The following is a 15342-nucleotide window of genomic DNA, read 5'->3' as shown; positions in this document are numbered from 1 at the left end:
TTTTATAACCTGCCACTATACTGAAAGTGTTGATCAGTTCTAGGAGTTATCCAGTGAAACTTTTGGGATCACTTAGGTATAGTATCATATCTTCTGCAAAAATGATAGTTTGACCTCTTCTTTTCCAATTATTACTCCTTTAATTTCCTTCTCCTGTCTCATTGCTCTAGCAAGAGTTTCAAGCACAATGTTATAGAGAAGTGGAGATAGTGGACATCCTTGTCTGGTTCCTGATTTTAATGGGAATACTTCCAGTTTTTCTCCATTTAGAATGATGTTGGCTGTGGGTTTGTTATATATGGCTTTAATTATGTTGAGGTATGTTCCCTCCAGTCCAATTCCCTCTAGGGCTTTGAACATAAATGCATGCTGTATTTTGTCAAAAGCCTTTTCTGCATCTGTTGAGATGACAATGTGGTTTTTGTCTTTGAGTCGATTTATATGATTAATGATGTTTATTGGCTTGCATATATTGAACCATTCCTGCATCTATGGGATAAAGCCTACTTGATCATGGTGAATGATTTGTTTGGTGTACATCTGTATGTGGTTTGCAAGTATTTTACTGAGATTTTTTGCATCTATGTTCGTTAAGGATATGGGTCTATAGTTATCTTTTTTGATTGTGTCTTTACCCAGTTTGGGTATTAGAGTGATGCTGGCTTCATAGAAGGAATTTGGGAGTTCTCCTTCTGTTTCTATTGTTTTCAATAATTTAGGTAGTATTGGTTGCAGGTCTTCTTTAAATGTCTGATAGAATTCTGCTGTAAATCCATCAGGGCTGGGCTTTTTTCAGTTTGGAGGCTTTGTATTACTATTTGATTTCCTTGTAAGTTATGGGCTTGTTCAAACTGTTGATCTTTTCTTGGTTTAACTTTGGTGGTTCCCATGATTTTAGATATTCATCCATTTCTTTTAGATTTTCAAATTTAGTAGCATATAAGTTTTAAAAATATTCCCTTATAATGGTCTGGATCTTTTGGGTGTCTGTTGTGATGTTTCCCCTTTCATCTCTGATTTTGTTGATTTGGATTTGCTCTTTTTTCCTTTTGGTTAACTGGGCTAGGGGTCTATCTTGTTTAGTTTTTCAAAGAACCAGCTCTTAGATTCATTGATGCTTTGTATTGTTTTCTTTGTTTCTATTTCATTAATTTCTGCTCTGATTTTTGTTATTTCTTCTCTTCTGCTGGGTGGGTTTCATTTGTTCTTGCCTTTCCAGTGTCTTGAGTTGCAGTGTTAGGTCATTAATTTGGGCTCTAATTTTTTAATGTAGGCACTTAGAGCTATAAACTTCCCTCTTATGACTTCTTTTAAAGTATCCCATAGGCTGTGTGGTATTGTATTGTCATTTCCGTTGAATTGATTTCTTTCTTAGTTTCTCCTTAGAATCACTCATTGTTTAAGTGTGTGTTGTTTAGTCACCATGAGTTCATATAGTGACTAGGGCTTTGTCCGGTGTTGATTTTGAGCTGATAGAATGCATGGAATTATTTCAACTTGTTTGTATTTGTTGAGGTTTGTTTTGTGGCCCAGGATGAGGTCATTTTTTTTTTTAAAAAGTTCCATCGGGTGCTGAGTAGAAAGTGTATTCTTTAGTTCTTGGGTGGAATATTCAAAAGATGTCTGTTAGGTCCATTTGATGTATGTTTGGACGTCCAAATGTATCATTTAATTCAGATGTCACTCTGTTTATTCTTTGACCAGTTGACTTTTCTACTGGAGACAGTGGGGTATTGAAATCCCCTACTATTACTGAGTTGGGGTTAAACTGTGTCTTAAAGTCCTGTAGTGTTGTTTTTATGAATTTGGGTACACCAGGTTTTGGTGCATATATGTTAAGGATTGTAATATCTTCTGGGTTGATTGTTCCTTTGATCAGAATGAAGTGACCCTCCTTATCTCTTCTGATTAGTTTTACTTTGAAGTCTACTTTGTCAGGTATTAGAATTGCAACCTCTTCTTGTTTCTTAGTGGCATTTACTTGGAATATTCTTTTCTATCCTTTTACCTTAAGGTAGTGCCTGTCCTTGAAGGTGAGATGGGCTTCTTGCAGAAAGCAAAGAGATGGATTTTGTTTCTAAATCCATTCACTAACCTGTGTCTTTTGATTGGGAAGTTCAGTTCATTGATATTTAGGGTTATTTTTGAAAGACATGTATTGATTGCCATCATTTTGATTGCTGTTTTTGTTCTCTAATTTTGTGTTTCCTCAATTATACCTTTATTTTCTTTTGTTGCACTTGGGTATAATTGCTTCTCTCTCTGCTCTCTGTATTGCTTCAAGTATTCCTAGAGCTGGTTTTGTGGACATGTATTCTTTCAGGCTATTCATGTCATGGAAGATTTTTCTTTCCCCCTCAACTATAATAGACATTTTTGCTGGGTAAAGTATTCTGGGCTGGCATCTGTTATCATTTAGCACTGGAAATACCTTGGTCCAAGCTCTTCTGACTTTCATAGTTTGCACTGATATGTCAGCTGTAATTCTGATGGGCTTTCCTTTGTATGGGACTTGCTGCTTTCAGTATTCTCTCTTTGTTCTGTACATTTAGTTTTTTACTATGCTATGTCATGGGGAGCTTCTTTTCTCATCCTATTTGGTGTTCTATGTGCTTCCTGTACTTGTATGGGGATACCTTTCCCTAATTTCGGGAAATTGTTTTCTACAATCCTGTTTAAGATCTGGTCAATAACATTAACCTGATATTCTTCTCCTTCCTCTCATCCTATGATCCGTAGGTTTGGACTTTTCATGGTGTCCCGCATCTCTTGCATATTCCATTCCATTCTTAAATCTTTGCTTGAGTGGTCCAATTCTTCAACTTTATCCTCCATTGCTGATACTCTGTTTTCCATTTTATTCATTCTCATGATGAGGCTTTCCCCTGTTGTTTCAAGTTGGCTTATTGACTTTTTACTTCCTTTTTCATTTCTGCCTCAGTTTTCTTCAATATTTCTCTTTTGTGAATTCATTCAGAAGTTTATCCTTATCTACTTTTAGTTCTTTGATTTGTTTGTTCATGTGTTCTTTAAATTAGCTGAATTCCTTGATCATGTTTATGATTGTTCTTTGAAGTTCAGTGTCCTGGATTATCTCTAGGGGGTTCCCCTGTAGAACTCTTCTACAGGACCGGTGGAGTTTGGTGGGGACACAGTGTTTTGGCTTTCATTTTATTATTCTTTCATTGTGATTTTGGCATGTGAATTTCTTTTGTTATTTATGATTCTGATATGAGAATTAAATTGAAGTATGCTTCTGTTTGTATTATTGGTTTTCCTTGGTCCTTTGCTTATTGGTGATATAAAGCCGGTTGGTACAGGTTTCAAGTTCTCTCACGTTTTATTTTGGAGGGAACTGATGGCTTCAAATCAGCACCATGTGCAGGCAGGAGCCTGGTGATCCGGGCACTCTCCGGAAGTCCCCTGCCTTCTCAGCCCCTATGCCAGATGGAGGCCAGAACCAGCACTCTCTGGTGGTCTGCTGAGATCACAGCCACTACACTGATGGAGGTCAGAACTTACCCTCTCATCCAGTCTGTAGACTTTATTATTTAATTCAATGCAGTGACACCTACAGTGGATATTTATTTTTATTATCCAATGTTGTAGACTATTCTTCTATTTAGAAATCATATACGCTTTCTATATTTGTGTTCTCTAATTCTTCCTCTAGGCATTATGAGAAACAGTCTCTGAATTCATGGAACATTTAATATTCTTTCTTTTTCTTTACAAGTGTGAGTTATTTAAAAACTTTGATAAGAACCCAAGTTTCTTAATATGACTAAAGGCATCTATTGTCAACCCTGTCTGCCTACATACATACACAGACATGTCACTCTACAGGGCTGCATGATGTCTAGCTAATTTTGAATCTATTATCATGACTGTCTACAAAAAAATACTGCTAATGAATCCACGTTAATACAATCTGAGTGTTGCATGCATGAAGGGAAAAGGGAAATGAACAGAAAAGAGTAAGGAGCAATGATACATGACTGGTCATCACGTGATCCTCTTTATGATAAAGCAGAAACGCTTCTGTTCATTGTATAAGGAACAGTGCATTGGAAGGACAGGGGGAAGAGGAAGGGACTTGCTGGTCCATCTCTCACTGGCTGACGATTACCTTAGAAGGAGTTCATCCACATCTTAGAATTCCTATGCCCAGCACTGAGGTGTCTCATCCAGGTACAGACATGGCAGGAGGGGCCACAGACTCCTGGACACCAGCTGATCAGAATCAGATGGAGGAGTGTCATGGTCTTGCACAGGCCAGTGTTGAGGCAGAGAAATCTGCTAAGGATTCAGGATAAAGAGAAATGATAGGGTCTGAGTCTACTCTGATGTCATGACTATTAAGCTGTCCCTGGTTATGTTTCTGTAAACATTGTATGCATTACAGCATGGGGTCTTCTCCGAAATTCTTCTTTGTATCTTTTTGTTGTTGTTGTTGTTATTCTTGGGCTAAAAGTAGAGACTTTCTGTATTTAAAAGTAGTTATGACAGGTGTCATATCCACTATTTTAAATGTAAATTTATTTTTGAAAGATTTGCACATAATAAAATTCTTGAGTTCTGTTTAATTTTTGTGCTTTTAAATATAATGTTCTTCTTCAAGTCTGGTACTCAGCGCTCCCATTTCATCCTTTCTTTCTCAGATCTCCACCTCTGGAGAATTTAGTCACTAATTAGTCTTGTTTCACGTCTGCAAAGGAGATCGTGTACGTTCTATTGATTCAGATTTTCATTTTCAGCAATATTTGCTTGGTTTCTTTATTCCTGGGTGACTATAATATTCTTGAATTACAGTTTTATTTTCTCAGGAATTTTAAGACCACGGTTTACAGACTTGGCCAGCAGCAGAATATTCTGAGACCTCTAATGTTTTTTACATTTATAGGGATTTTTCTCCCCAAATACTTTTATGATTCTTTATTCTTGGGATTTCACAATCTGCTCATTTATTCTCAATCTTTATTGCCCAGAAGTGGTATATGTTGCTATATGAAGACTCAATTCTTTATCTCAGGGAAATTTTCTTTAATGATGTCTTTAGGGATAATTTATCAGCTAGTTATGTGGGTGTGCTGTACAGTCCAGAGAATTGCTCTACAACAGCCATATTTCTGGTTTTGAAAGGTGGAATTTCTTAACTTTAGAACAATCAAAAATGAAACAATAAATAGAAAGAGCAGGTAGGTGGGAAGGCAGCAAGATGCATAAAAATATCCTCAAATAGGGTACTTAAAACATCCAACAGAAACAGACTATGGACTGCGGAAGCCCCTTTAAGGCAGTCAGCTGGTCTTCCCCATTCAGAGTACAGGGTAAAGCAGGGGCCCCTCTGGAGAGGCTTGCAAGTGAAACAAACAAACAAACACCAAACCAACAGGTGGTGATGAGGTCATGAAGCCAGGCACTCAGGCCTTCCAGCAGAAGCCAAATGGGGAAGCTAAAGCAGTCACCTGGAGTTTCCACTTGAACTCTCTTTCCAAGGCTGAGCCTCCCCTGGCTGAACTTTTGGCTTCTGTGGTTCCCACTCCAGGCACTTTAATGTCATTGGATAAACAGTACCCTCTGTTGGAATTAGTTTACCTGCCAGCTGATCTCAGGGGCACAGTGTTTGTACTCTTGGCCTCCCCATCGTCCCATCATAGGGTTATTAGGAAGGGCAGCCAATCCCCAAGCAAGGCGCCTTGGAGGGAATTATGAGACAAACATGCTTGGGTTCAAAATGGGGGAAGGCAACCAACCCTGCATCCACCGCCAGCTCCTCAGGGAGGTCAAACAGAACACACGGCAGTTAACCAGTACATATGGCCGGGTTCTCTGGTCCAGAGACATGAACTGCTCTAACACCACCTTGTCTGCAGGCCCTGCCCCTCTAGCATCTGCTCTATTTTGCATTTACCCTTGTACCCATTGCACACAATCGCTCTGGTATCCTCAGCTTTGCCTTAGTTCTCATGGTGTTTGACTTTAGCAACAGAATAGTTTACCTTCTACGTTATCCCCGTGAACGTCCCATTCATCTTCTGTACTCTTCGTCTTTCTAGTGCTGTGCTCAGTGCTTCTTTTACTCATGTCCTTCCCCACCCCACCTCATTTTTCAGCAAAGTAGCTTTGGGGCCAGTATTCTGTTCAGTCTTTTTTCTATTTTTTCTGTGGCCTGATGAATTCAAGTGCTCTCTGTTAAAGGTCCTGAGCCAAATACGTTTTCTGAGGTTTTTATTTTAAAATGAATATTTCATTCAAAAGTAAAATCTACCTCCGGAGAAAGCGGATAAAACATCTGGTAAACTTGGCAGATGCAGTCTCCAGTCGGTTCAAACAGCTAAAGGCATGAATTTTCTAAGCAAGTTTTATAATCTCAAATGAAAACAACAACAACAACAACAACAACAAAAACGATGTTTGAAAATGTGTATGTGTTCTTTTGTGGTACTTTATATAAATTTTTATGAATAAATCATTGCTGGGCTACAATTTGCATGATGGAAAATTCACCCTGATTTTGACCATGTTCTGAGTTACACAATGGTTACAATTACAGCTCAAGCCATTTCAGCGTTAGATAACAGCTTAACGTTAGGATAATTTTGAACACACCAGAATTGAGGTCAGGTGACAACACTGCCAGAGCCCAGGCTAGATGGAAGGGAGGGACCAGGGTGGTGCTGTGTGCAAAGAAGAAATCTGTAATGAGAAATACCATGGCTCAGGGCAAAGTGAGTGTCAGCTCCACACCAGACAAAGGAGGCAGATGAGACCTGCAAAATGCCCTCTCAGAGGCAGAGAGCAAGTCAGAGGGAGCCCTGTGCTCCACTGCGGAAGAAAGGAAAGGATCTGCGACCAGGAAGTTCAACGTCTCTTGGATCCAGTTTATGTGAAGAACCCACCTCTGTTTGCCCTTAGGACTTACTCACTTAAAGAAATTCAATCATAAGGGTTCTAAAGGGATTGGCACTGTAAATCATCAGCATAATTTTAGAATAATTTTGAACACACCAGGCTAGACATCTGTCTCCCGATTGGCTGGTTCCTCTAATGGGTGGGGCCTGACATGAGCGGGAAGTAGGAAGGGAAGCCAGGAGCCATCTGGGGATGGAATCCAGGAGCCACCTGTAGAGCGTGATGGTGTAGGAAACTCGCAGCCAACGCAGCAACTCGAAGACAGAATGAATTGACTCTCTGTGGAGCTGGGGCAAGATCGCTGGCCCCCGACGCATGAGCGAATGCTAGTGGGGCTATGGGCATGGCACAGTCTGATAAGGCGGGCTCTGAGTCACGGCAATGCTGGGCTAGGCACTGGGTTCTCATTCCTTTGTAAGTTAATAAACTCACATAAAATATATTATATGGTTTGTCTGATTGTGAAGGAGACCCAGAGAGAATTCAGGCCACAACATCCAACAGGAGAGGGACACAGACCCAGTAAGAAACCTGAGGGACACTGGGAACAAAGGCCTGACTCAGGAGCAGCAGGCAAACATCTGTGCACTGCACTAGCAAGAGGGGAAGCTCATTTGTATCTCTAGACAGCACTGGCAGACAAAGTGAACCAGGTTCTCCAAAGACCAGAGGCAGGAAGAACACACATTTACACCAAGCAAGGAATCCCAAAGCCGGTCACTGTATGTGAAGGAAGGACCATCACCTTACCTCGGCCAGCTCTGAGTAGTATACTCATGCTTTTTCCCTTGAGAAATTAATTCCTGGGCAAGGAGGATCAAGGGAATGTTCACCATGAAGATTCTGGCCTTCCTGTCCAAAGACAAGTGTCCTTGGCTTGCACTGATAGAACTCTAGTAGAGTAAGACACTATAAAAGACACCAGGTAAGTATCAGCCTTGTGAGTCTCTAATCCTTTCCATTTCAAAGTGTCAGGAGTCAACCAACTCTGAGCAATTTTAATGAAAAGAGATTGGCTGTTTTTCCTTTTGAAGATTCTCATAGTTCATTTCAATATTTCGTTGTCTCTGAAATAAGACATTAAAAGTAATATCTATTAAAATTAAATTTTATTCCAAATTACAATTTAGAGAGGAAGAAACCTCCTTGAAGACACACAAACTTTGAGTCAAAAGAGCACATTCAGAAGTTAATCGAACATAAAGCTATAAGCTCAGAAGCTCTGAAGCTAAACTTGTCAAGCTAGTCTAAACAAGTGTGGTCTAGGAATCCAGCTTTCAGCAGAACTTCCCCAGTTCCTGCCTGTCATGCGCAACTTTTGGAGCAGGACTTCCTGCAGGGCTCGTGATTCCAGGCTTGTTCCTTGCTGGAAAGTGCTGAAAATTCCTCACCCTCCTGACAGAAACAACTTGATTAGGGAGCCACGACATCTGCAGCTCACTTCTGTGTATGGTATCTTCACCCATCAACCCACTGGCGATTGCAAGAACTTAGATCCATCCCAGGATTCAGGATCTAAGTATCAGTGTGCATAGGCAACGCATTAAAAGTGAAGGAAAATGTCAGGATAGTGGAACAACAGAGTGCAAAGCAACGCAACACATTTGGTGCAAACCTGTAAACCTGGGCGGAGATCAGGAAGCCTGGAACCTCTGTAGTCCCTAGGCCTAAGCTTGTACCTCACTGGCAAGCAAATCCCAGAGCTATTGTTGGTTTGGGTCCAGACAACTGCAATAGAGCAATTTCCAAAAGAAAGTAAGTCATAGATTTGTGGTTTCCCAGCATCTATCAAAATTGTGTTTGTATTGTACTATAGTCTACCAAGGCCTGAGTAACAGTTGTCTTGAAATATGGATAAGTTCAATCATAGTACCTCATAAAAATGTTGACATCATAGAGACTGTTAGAAAAATGTCACAGGTAGACTTGGGGGAGAGGGAGCAGCAGCCAGGCCACAAGGAGGTCATTCAACCAGACTTCTGCAAGGAAGTTTCTAGAAGCTGTAATGTTAAAAAAGTGACCGATTCTAGTTATTATTTAACCTGAGACCTGTTGTTTGACTACGTTGAACTGTTTTGATTTGGTTCTGTTCAAACATATTGTTTAGAATAAAGATTCCCCAACGTTTTACTCCTGTGGGTATGTTTTAAATAGTGTTATTTGTGCTGCCCGAATTCATGTGTTGATGGCCTTATCCTCAAAGCAATGGTTTTAGGAAGCAGAGCCTTCCAAGTGTAAAGAGTAAATAACGGTGAAACTCACATGGCGTCATCTTGGCTCTTCTAAATAGAAGATCATCCTAGCCCTTGGGAGGCTGAGGCAAGAGGAAGAGGTGTTTATGGACAGTTTAGTCTGCACAGGGAGTCTGAAACAAGCCTGGCTACATGAGAATGTGTTTCATAAAATCAAAATAAAAAGAGGAAGCACAATAGAGACTCTCTCCACCTACGAGGATACCAGGGACAGGCGAACATCTTCAAGCCAGGAGAGAGCCCTCCATAGGCACGAGGTCTACTGACCCCTTGATTTTGGACCCAGCCTCCAGAACCAAGAGAAATGAATCCCTGGCTTTTGAGCTACCTCGTCAATGGTAATGCTATAACCAACAGCCAGAACTGATGAAGGCATTCATCAGAATTAAAACAGGGGTTTTGTTAGGAGTCACGAGAACTCCCTATAGATCATCATTGCCTCAAGGGAAGTAGGTATAACCAACTCACTTTCTCAGGAGGGAAGAGTTCAGAAGGCTATGAGTTCATGGATGGCCCCATCCCTCAGCATCTCCACCACAGGGCCTGATGAGGACCTCTCTTAAAACAAAAACAATCCCTTCTTAAAGTTCCGTGACATCAAGTCACCTCATAAGCCCCTATCTTCCCTGAGACAGCACTGCAAACCGCTGCTCCAAGCAGTTCTGACAGGTGACATCCCCTCTACAATCTTTCTGCCACTCCCCTACCCTTCCCACTGACTGGTCTTCACCAGTCCAATGGGAACACACCTTTGCCTTACTGAGTCATCAGCAGCCATGCCCCCTGATAACCAGCTCCACATCTTCACTTGGTGCTCAGCTGCCAGGGCTCCTGGAAGTGGGGTTGCTGACAAGAACAGGAGCATCCTCTGGGCACACTCATCTAGGCATCCCTGTGTTTGCACCCGCTTCATCGCTCCTCATCACTTTACTGGTGATGTGTTTTACTTTCCTGGTTTGTTTACTACCCAAATTTCCTTTTGGGAACAGGAGTCCCAGGAGACTAGGATGGTACCAATCTGCTTGCCGTACACTCCCGGTGTAAAATTAATTCAAGAGAGAGCAAATTTCAACAAATTGTATCAATTTCATGAGTACAAAAAACTGACTGACAAATACATCATTAAAAGTTGAGAAATTCCATCAAGACATGATATAATATTTACAGCCACATGCATAGTATAGAACACACTGGACAACGAGCGGGCAGAACCCTTTCCACGGTCAAGCTGTTCTGTCTGGGGTCAGGATGGCGGGGCTGAGACCCAGTTCCTGAGGCTGGATAACAACCCTGGGCTGCCTGAGCAATGCAGTCAGACAGAACATGCTTTCCACACTACACTGACTTTGGAATCTGAAGAAGTCTAGTCGCTATGTGCAGTTTGATAAGCGTAGCTGCCTGTTCTGTCTGTGAAATACTGTGCTGTTTTTGCTCTAATACCTGTTCTTCAAACATGTCCACATCCCTTCCTCAGGAATAGATTGTTAAGGGCACTGCTTCTGAACCAATCAGAGATCACCGTGAAAAGCTCAGGAAAACATTTTACCCAGCAAGGTCTTCTCAGAAAGCACTGCATTGTCTAAAGTGGTCCAATGAAGGTGGTCTTGCCAAGGCACTGTTTGAGTGGCTAAGGAAAAACAGTAGTTAAGAAAGCAGGTATTGGCTTCCTAATTAAAATTCTGACTAGCACAGTACAAAAAGAGGGTAAACAATTTCCTAAACAATGCACAGAGAAAGGCAAGGACATCATGGGATCTGAGAGACATGAGACAAGACATGCCCACAGCTGCACTTGAACAGAAGGGCTTGAAATTGAAACACCGAGTGGGGAGATGGCCGAAAACTGCCAGTGGGAAGCAGAGCTCCTACCTGTGGCGAGATAGACGATGTGGATGAGGCTATCCCTGCCCTGGACTACGTCGACAGCCACGTGGGAGAAGCGGCTGTTGTCCTCCATGAAGGAGGGCACCTGGGTCACTGGCTGCACCACCTCATGCATCAGAATGAATTTCTGAGCATCCTGCAGGTTTCTTTCCGTCAGGTTTATGTACAGGCCCTGGTCCACGGTGCCACACTGTAAGGAAAGACATACCATGTGATAAGAACTATCCACTTGGATGCCCACAGCTGATGCCCACAGCAGATGTGGCTACAGAGATGGAGGGATAAACTGAGCAAACTGAGCAAGCCAGAATGTGTGACTGAGTGTGCAAACAAGTTCACATCTCCATCTCCCCTAACTTTCCCACCCCTCCCCGTCTCCCCTTGCAGATGATAACTCATCACATTTGAGAATCTCTCAATGGATGGCAAAGAAAATACCATAAACTTAGAAGATTGGACAATGTTGTTGACTTAATTTGAAGGGCGGAGGAACTCCTGGTGGTCTGTTGGGTATTTAGGGAGCTGCCCATCGATATGCACTCCTATTGTATCTGACAGATAAAGCTGACCCCACACCGAACATGCATCAGTCAAGGGGCATCACACAAACTTGTCACTTCCCTTATTCGCCAGTAGGTTAACAAGGAAACCTAGACCCACAGCAATAGGTCTGTGCTACTTTAATCTGTAAACAATGTGATATCACTCCCACGGGCTTCACAAAAACTATGGCTGGTCCATTTTCTTATTTCAGGCTATAGGAAATTTAGTTCACGAATTTTGGAAGTAAGACAGCAAGTTGGTAATGGGAAAAATAGATAAAGAGAGTAAGCAAGAATGGAGTGGAAACGGGGAAGAGAGGGGATAATGTCCCATGGAAACCAAACTTCTCTTTGGGACTTGTCAGGTCAGGCTTTTTTCTCAGCCTAAGTTGTTTTTATATGGTTACCCTCAGCCCTCCCTTCTGTTTGGAAATAAATATATTTTTTTAGAACATCTTGACTGAAAAGGTGCATTCATCCAAATACGGTGCCAAGGACACAGGAATGAGGGTACTTCAGTAGTTCATGTGCCAACAGTCCACGTTTCCTGTGTGCACCTAAAGGTCAGAGGATAAGGAAAGAGGAAAGGAGAGAAGGAGGGAGGGAGGGAAGGATGGAGGGGAGAGGGAGGGAGGGAGGGAAAGAAGGAGGGAGGGAAAGGAGGGAGGGAGGGAGAAAGGAAGGAAGGAAGGAAGGAAGGAAAGAGGGAGGGAGGGAGGGAAAGAAGGAGGGAGGGAGGGAAAGGAGGGAGGAAGGGAGAAAGGAAGGAAAGAGAAAGAGAGGAAGAATTTGCAGGTTGAAGAGATGTCAAAGAGCTGATCTGGGACATAAAGGGGAAAAGCAGCCCTGGAAATTGCTGACACTTAATCTCAGAGTGCTGGTGACAGGCCCTGGAGATACCAGTTAGTAGCAAGGACAAGGTCAGAGGGAGGAGAGAAAGAAAGCAGGCCAAGCACAGATTCATAAAATTATCGCCCGCCTTCCTCATCTCTTTTATAAACTTTAAACCTCTGTATAAATAGTGATGCTGCTCAGCAGAACTTCTGTAAGTAGGGTGATGGGGGCTGTGCTTCCGGAAACTACCACTTATAACATGTTGTTTCTAATACTTGGGTTTTATAACAGGTTAGAGGTCCAGGAGTATAAGACAGAAATTGAAAGTAAATTATATTTTTGTACCATTTGATAAAATACTCTCAATGCCATAAAAATGGTAGATCAGTTGCAGAGTGAGAATATCCTGGAGTTAAAAGGACTGCATGCAGCCAGTCCAACACTTAATTCAATTTCCCACCACTGTAGAAGCACTTGGGTATCATGCAAAGGAATTATGTGTGTTCATGGTAAAGCTCAGTCCTCCAGTGAAGGGCCCATGGTCCCAGGGGCCTGACCTCTCAGCCTGTCTCCTCAAATGCTAAGTAGCTAGAAAATACCAGCTCTGCTTTCTTCTCATGTGCAAACAACTGCAATAATGAGAGGGAAGCATTTATAAATTAAAATCCTTGTAAACGCCAAAGAAAAGGACAGCATGTCTGGCAGAGAAACCATCCAACCAACCATGAATGCATTTGTCTTAAAGCAGGAGCGAGTGCATGATCCAGGGAGCTGCAGTGTCCAGAGGGAAATGAGTGAATAAAGGAACAAGATATCAACAAGTACATCCACGAGCAGTTGCATTTGGGGACTAAGGAGAGACAGTTCTGAGAAAGTTTAGATAATTATAGTATTTACTAAAAACGTTTGGAGCAGGGGAATATTGCCTATCAGGAACAGTTTTAGGAAATTGAAAAAAGCTCCACTTGGGACCCGCTGTAGCCTATCCAGGAAAATACCTCAGGTACACGTGGCAATATTGACCTACCTGTTGGAGAAGTTCACATATATAATATAAACAGGTATTGTTTATATTCATGATATTTTAAAACAAAGGACACCCTAAAAACGGGGAGATGTAGTCTAAAAGGAGAGACCTCACACTGCATTTGAAGATGCCCCATCTGGGAGAGCCAGGGGCTTTGGGGTTCTGAGGTCGCACCATGTTCATTCCCAAAGGCCATGTTTCTTCACACTGTCTGCCTGTATCATCAAGAACTCTACTTGAACTGTTCTCTATCATTTATTTTCTGTTGCCGTCCTGTAGTAAACATCTGGCTTTCGCATTTTGAAAACTATTCAAATTTATTGGATATATTTATTGGATCATAGCAACTCACAAGCTCTCTCAGGGCTGGGCATTCTCTTGCTGAGCCTTACACACTGATCTCCCCTGGTTACTGAGTCAGGCACTGTGATGCCCTGGGGACCTTTTGCAGGATTTGTAAAAGGACAAACATCAAAAAAGCACAGCTGCTGCCTGTGGGCCTCAAAGGCTGCCAGGCCAACGTGTCTTCACATAAAAAGCTCAGTAATCCTATTACTTGTTAAGGAAGTAATGAACACTTGCCTGTGTTTCCTTTCAAGGAAAAGAAATCCATCCCTGTGACACACCCATGCCTGGTGGTCAAGCTCACCATGAGCTAACCTCATTCCATGACCACCTGACATCCATGATGCCTCTGTGCACTGGTTCCCCTGGTCCCTCCCATCTTGCTGTCAACCTGTGTGTATCAGTGAATCCTGGATGGATGCAGCCAAACCTCCGCTTTACACTTCCTAAGCAGTGATTTTTCCCTTTCTGTTACATAGTTTCTGACTTCTAGACATGAAATCGGTGAGATCCTGGAGCCCGTCACCCTGCTGTTGTTCAGCTGTGTCTAGACACTGTTTTCAGTGGCTGCTGATTTCATAAGGTTCAGCCTCTCCTACCTCTAACAGTACAAACACCACTGAAGATGGTTTCTAGACTAAAACTGATAACAATGAGGAGCAGCTTCTGTTGCTTTAAATTGAGATTTTGAAGTGTTATATAACATGCTTCCAATCACTTTTCATGAACCAGCTCCTCTAATTACTTGTTTTTTTTATACTGTGTAAGTACTGCATAAAATTCTATTTATCAAGAAGAAAAAAATAAATAAAAATGTAACTATTTCTTATTGTAGGTCATTGCAAATGGGACTTTTATGCATGTCTGGCTGAGGGATCCTTAATTAAAAATGAATTTCTATTCTGTGACAGCCTAGGTGACTATATGGACATCAGTCAGGAAACTGTGGCAGTGTAGCTACTACACATAACAAACAAAAAGAGAATACCTATCTTTAGTAAGAGCTACATCAGCACACACACACACACACACACACACACACACACACACACACACACAGCCCAAAAGGCAGAAACCATAATCTGTAACGTTACTTCCCTGGATATTTTAGATCTACTGGCAGAGGACAACGTCAGCTCAGCAGTTCCCGCGTCACTTGCAGGCCTCCTTTGTGCCTGCTTCATTATTGAGCAGGGAGCCACTTCTATGTCATAGATGCAAACAAGCCCTTCAGTGTGACTCTGGCTTTATTATACTCAATATGGGTGGACTTAGGACATGAGGGCATTTGCTATATACTCTGGAAACATCTAGACGAATGAGCTAAAAGACACCCACTACCTGTAGGTTATAAAGGATTATAAAGTGTATTAAGTTACTTTCTTCCTTGCAGAGAGTTGCAGTACAATGTAATTATATACTCTAAGAGCACTGTAAACATGAGAAGCATCTTTCTTAATTTCTTTTAAACTTCAGAACTTAAGAAGCATGTTCTTAAAAGGGATAATATATTTTATCTTCTACATAAAAAGAAAAATAAGTC

General features: G+C 41.8%; 1 protein-coding gene across 4 annotated transcripts in view; it reads right to left on the bottom strand.

Annotated features, from left to right (window-relative positions):
* The window catches only part of Sema5a (semaphorin 5A), a 487535-nt gene that overhangs the window by 121146 nt on the left and 351047 nt on the right, over window positions 1-15342 (bottom strand). For all 4 annotated transcript variants that reach the window (XM_029565663.1, XM_008837641.3, XM_029565665.1 and 1 more), the window contains one exon: window positions 11037-11241. In XM_029565663.1, the coding sequence (XP_029421523.1) occupies window positions 11037-11241 (205 nt within the window). The remainder of the gene's footprint in view (window positions 1-11036; window positions 11242-15342) is intronic.

This window comes from Nannospalax galili, unplaced genomic scaffold, assembly GCF_000622305.1.
Source record: "Nannospalax galili isolate Female #2095 unplaced genomic scaffold, S.galili_v1.0 scaffold698, whole genome shotgun sequence".
NCBI lineage: Eukaryota > Metazoa > Chordata > Mammalia > Rodentia > Spalacidae > Nannospalax > Nannospalax galili.
This window is presented reverse-complemented; position numbering and strand designations above follow the sequence as displayed.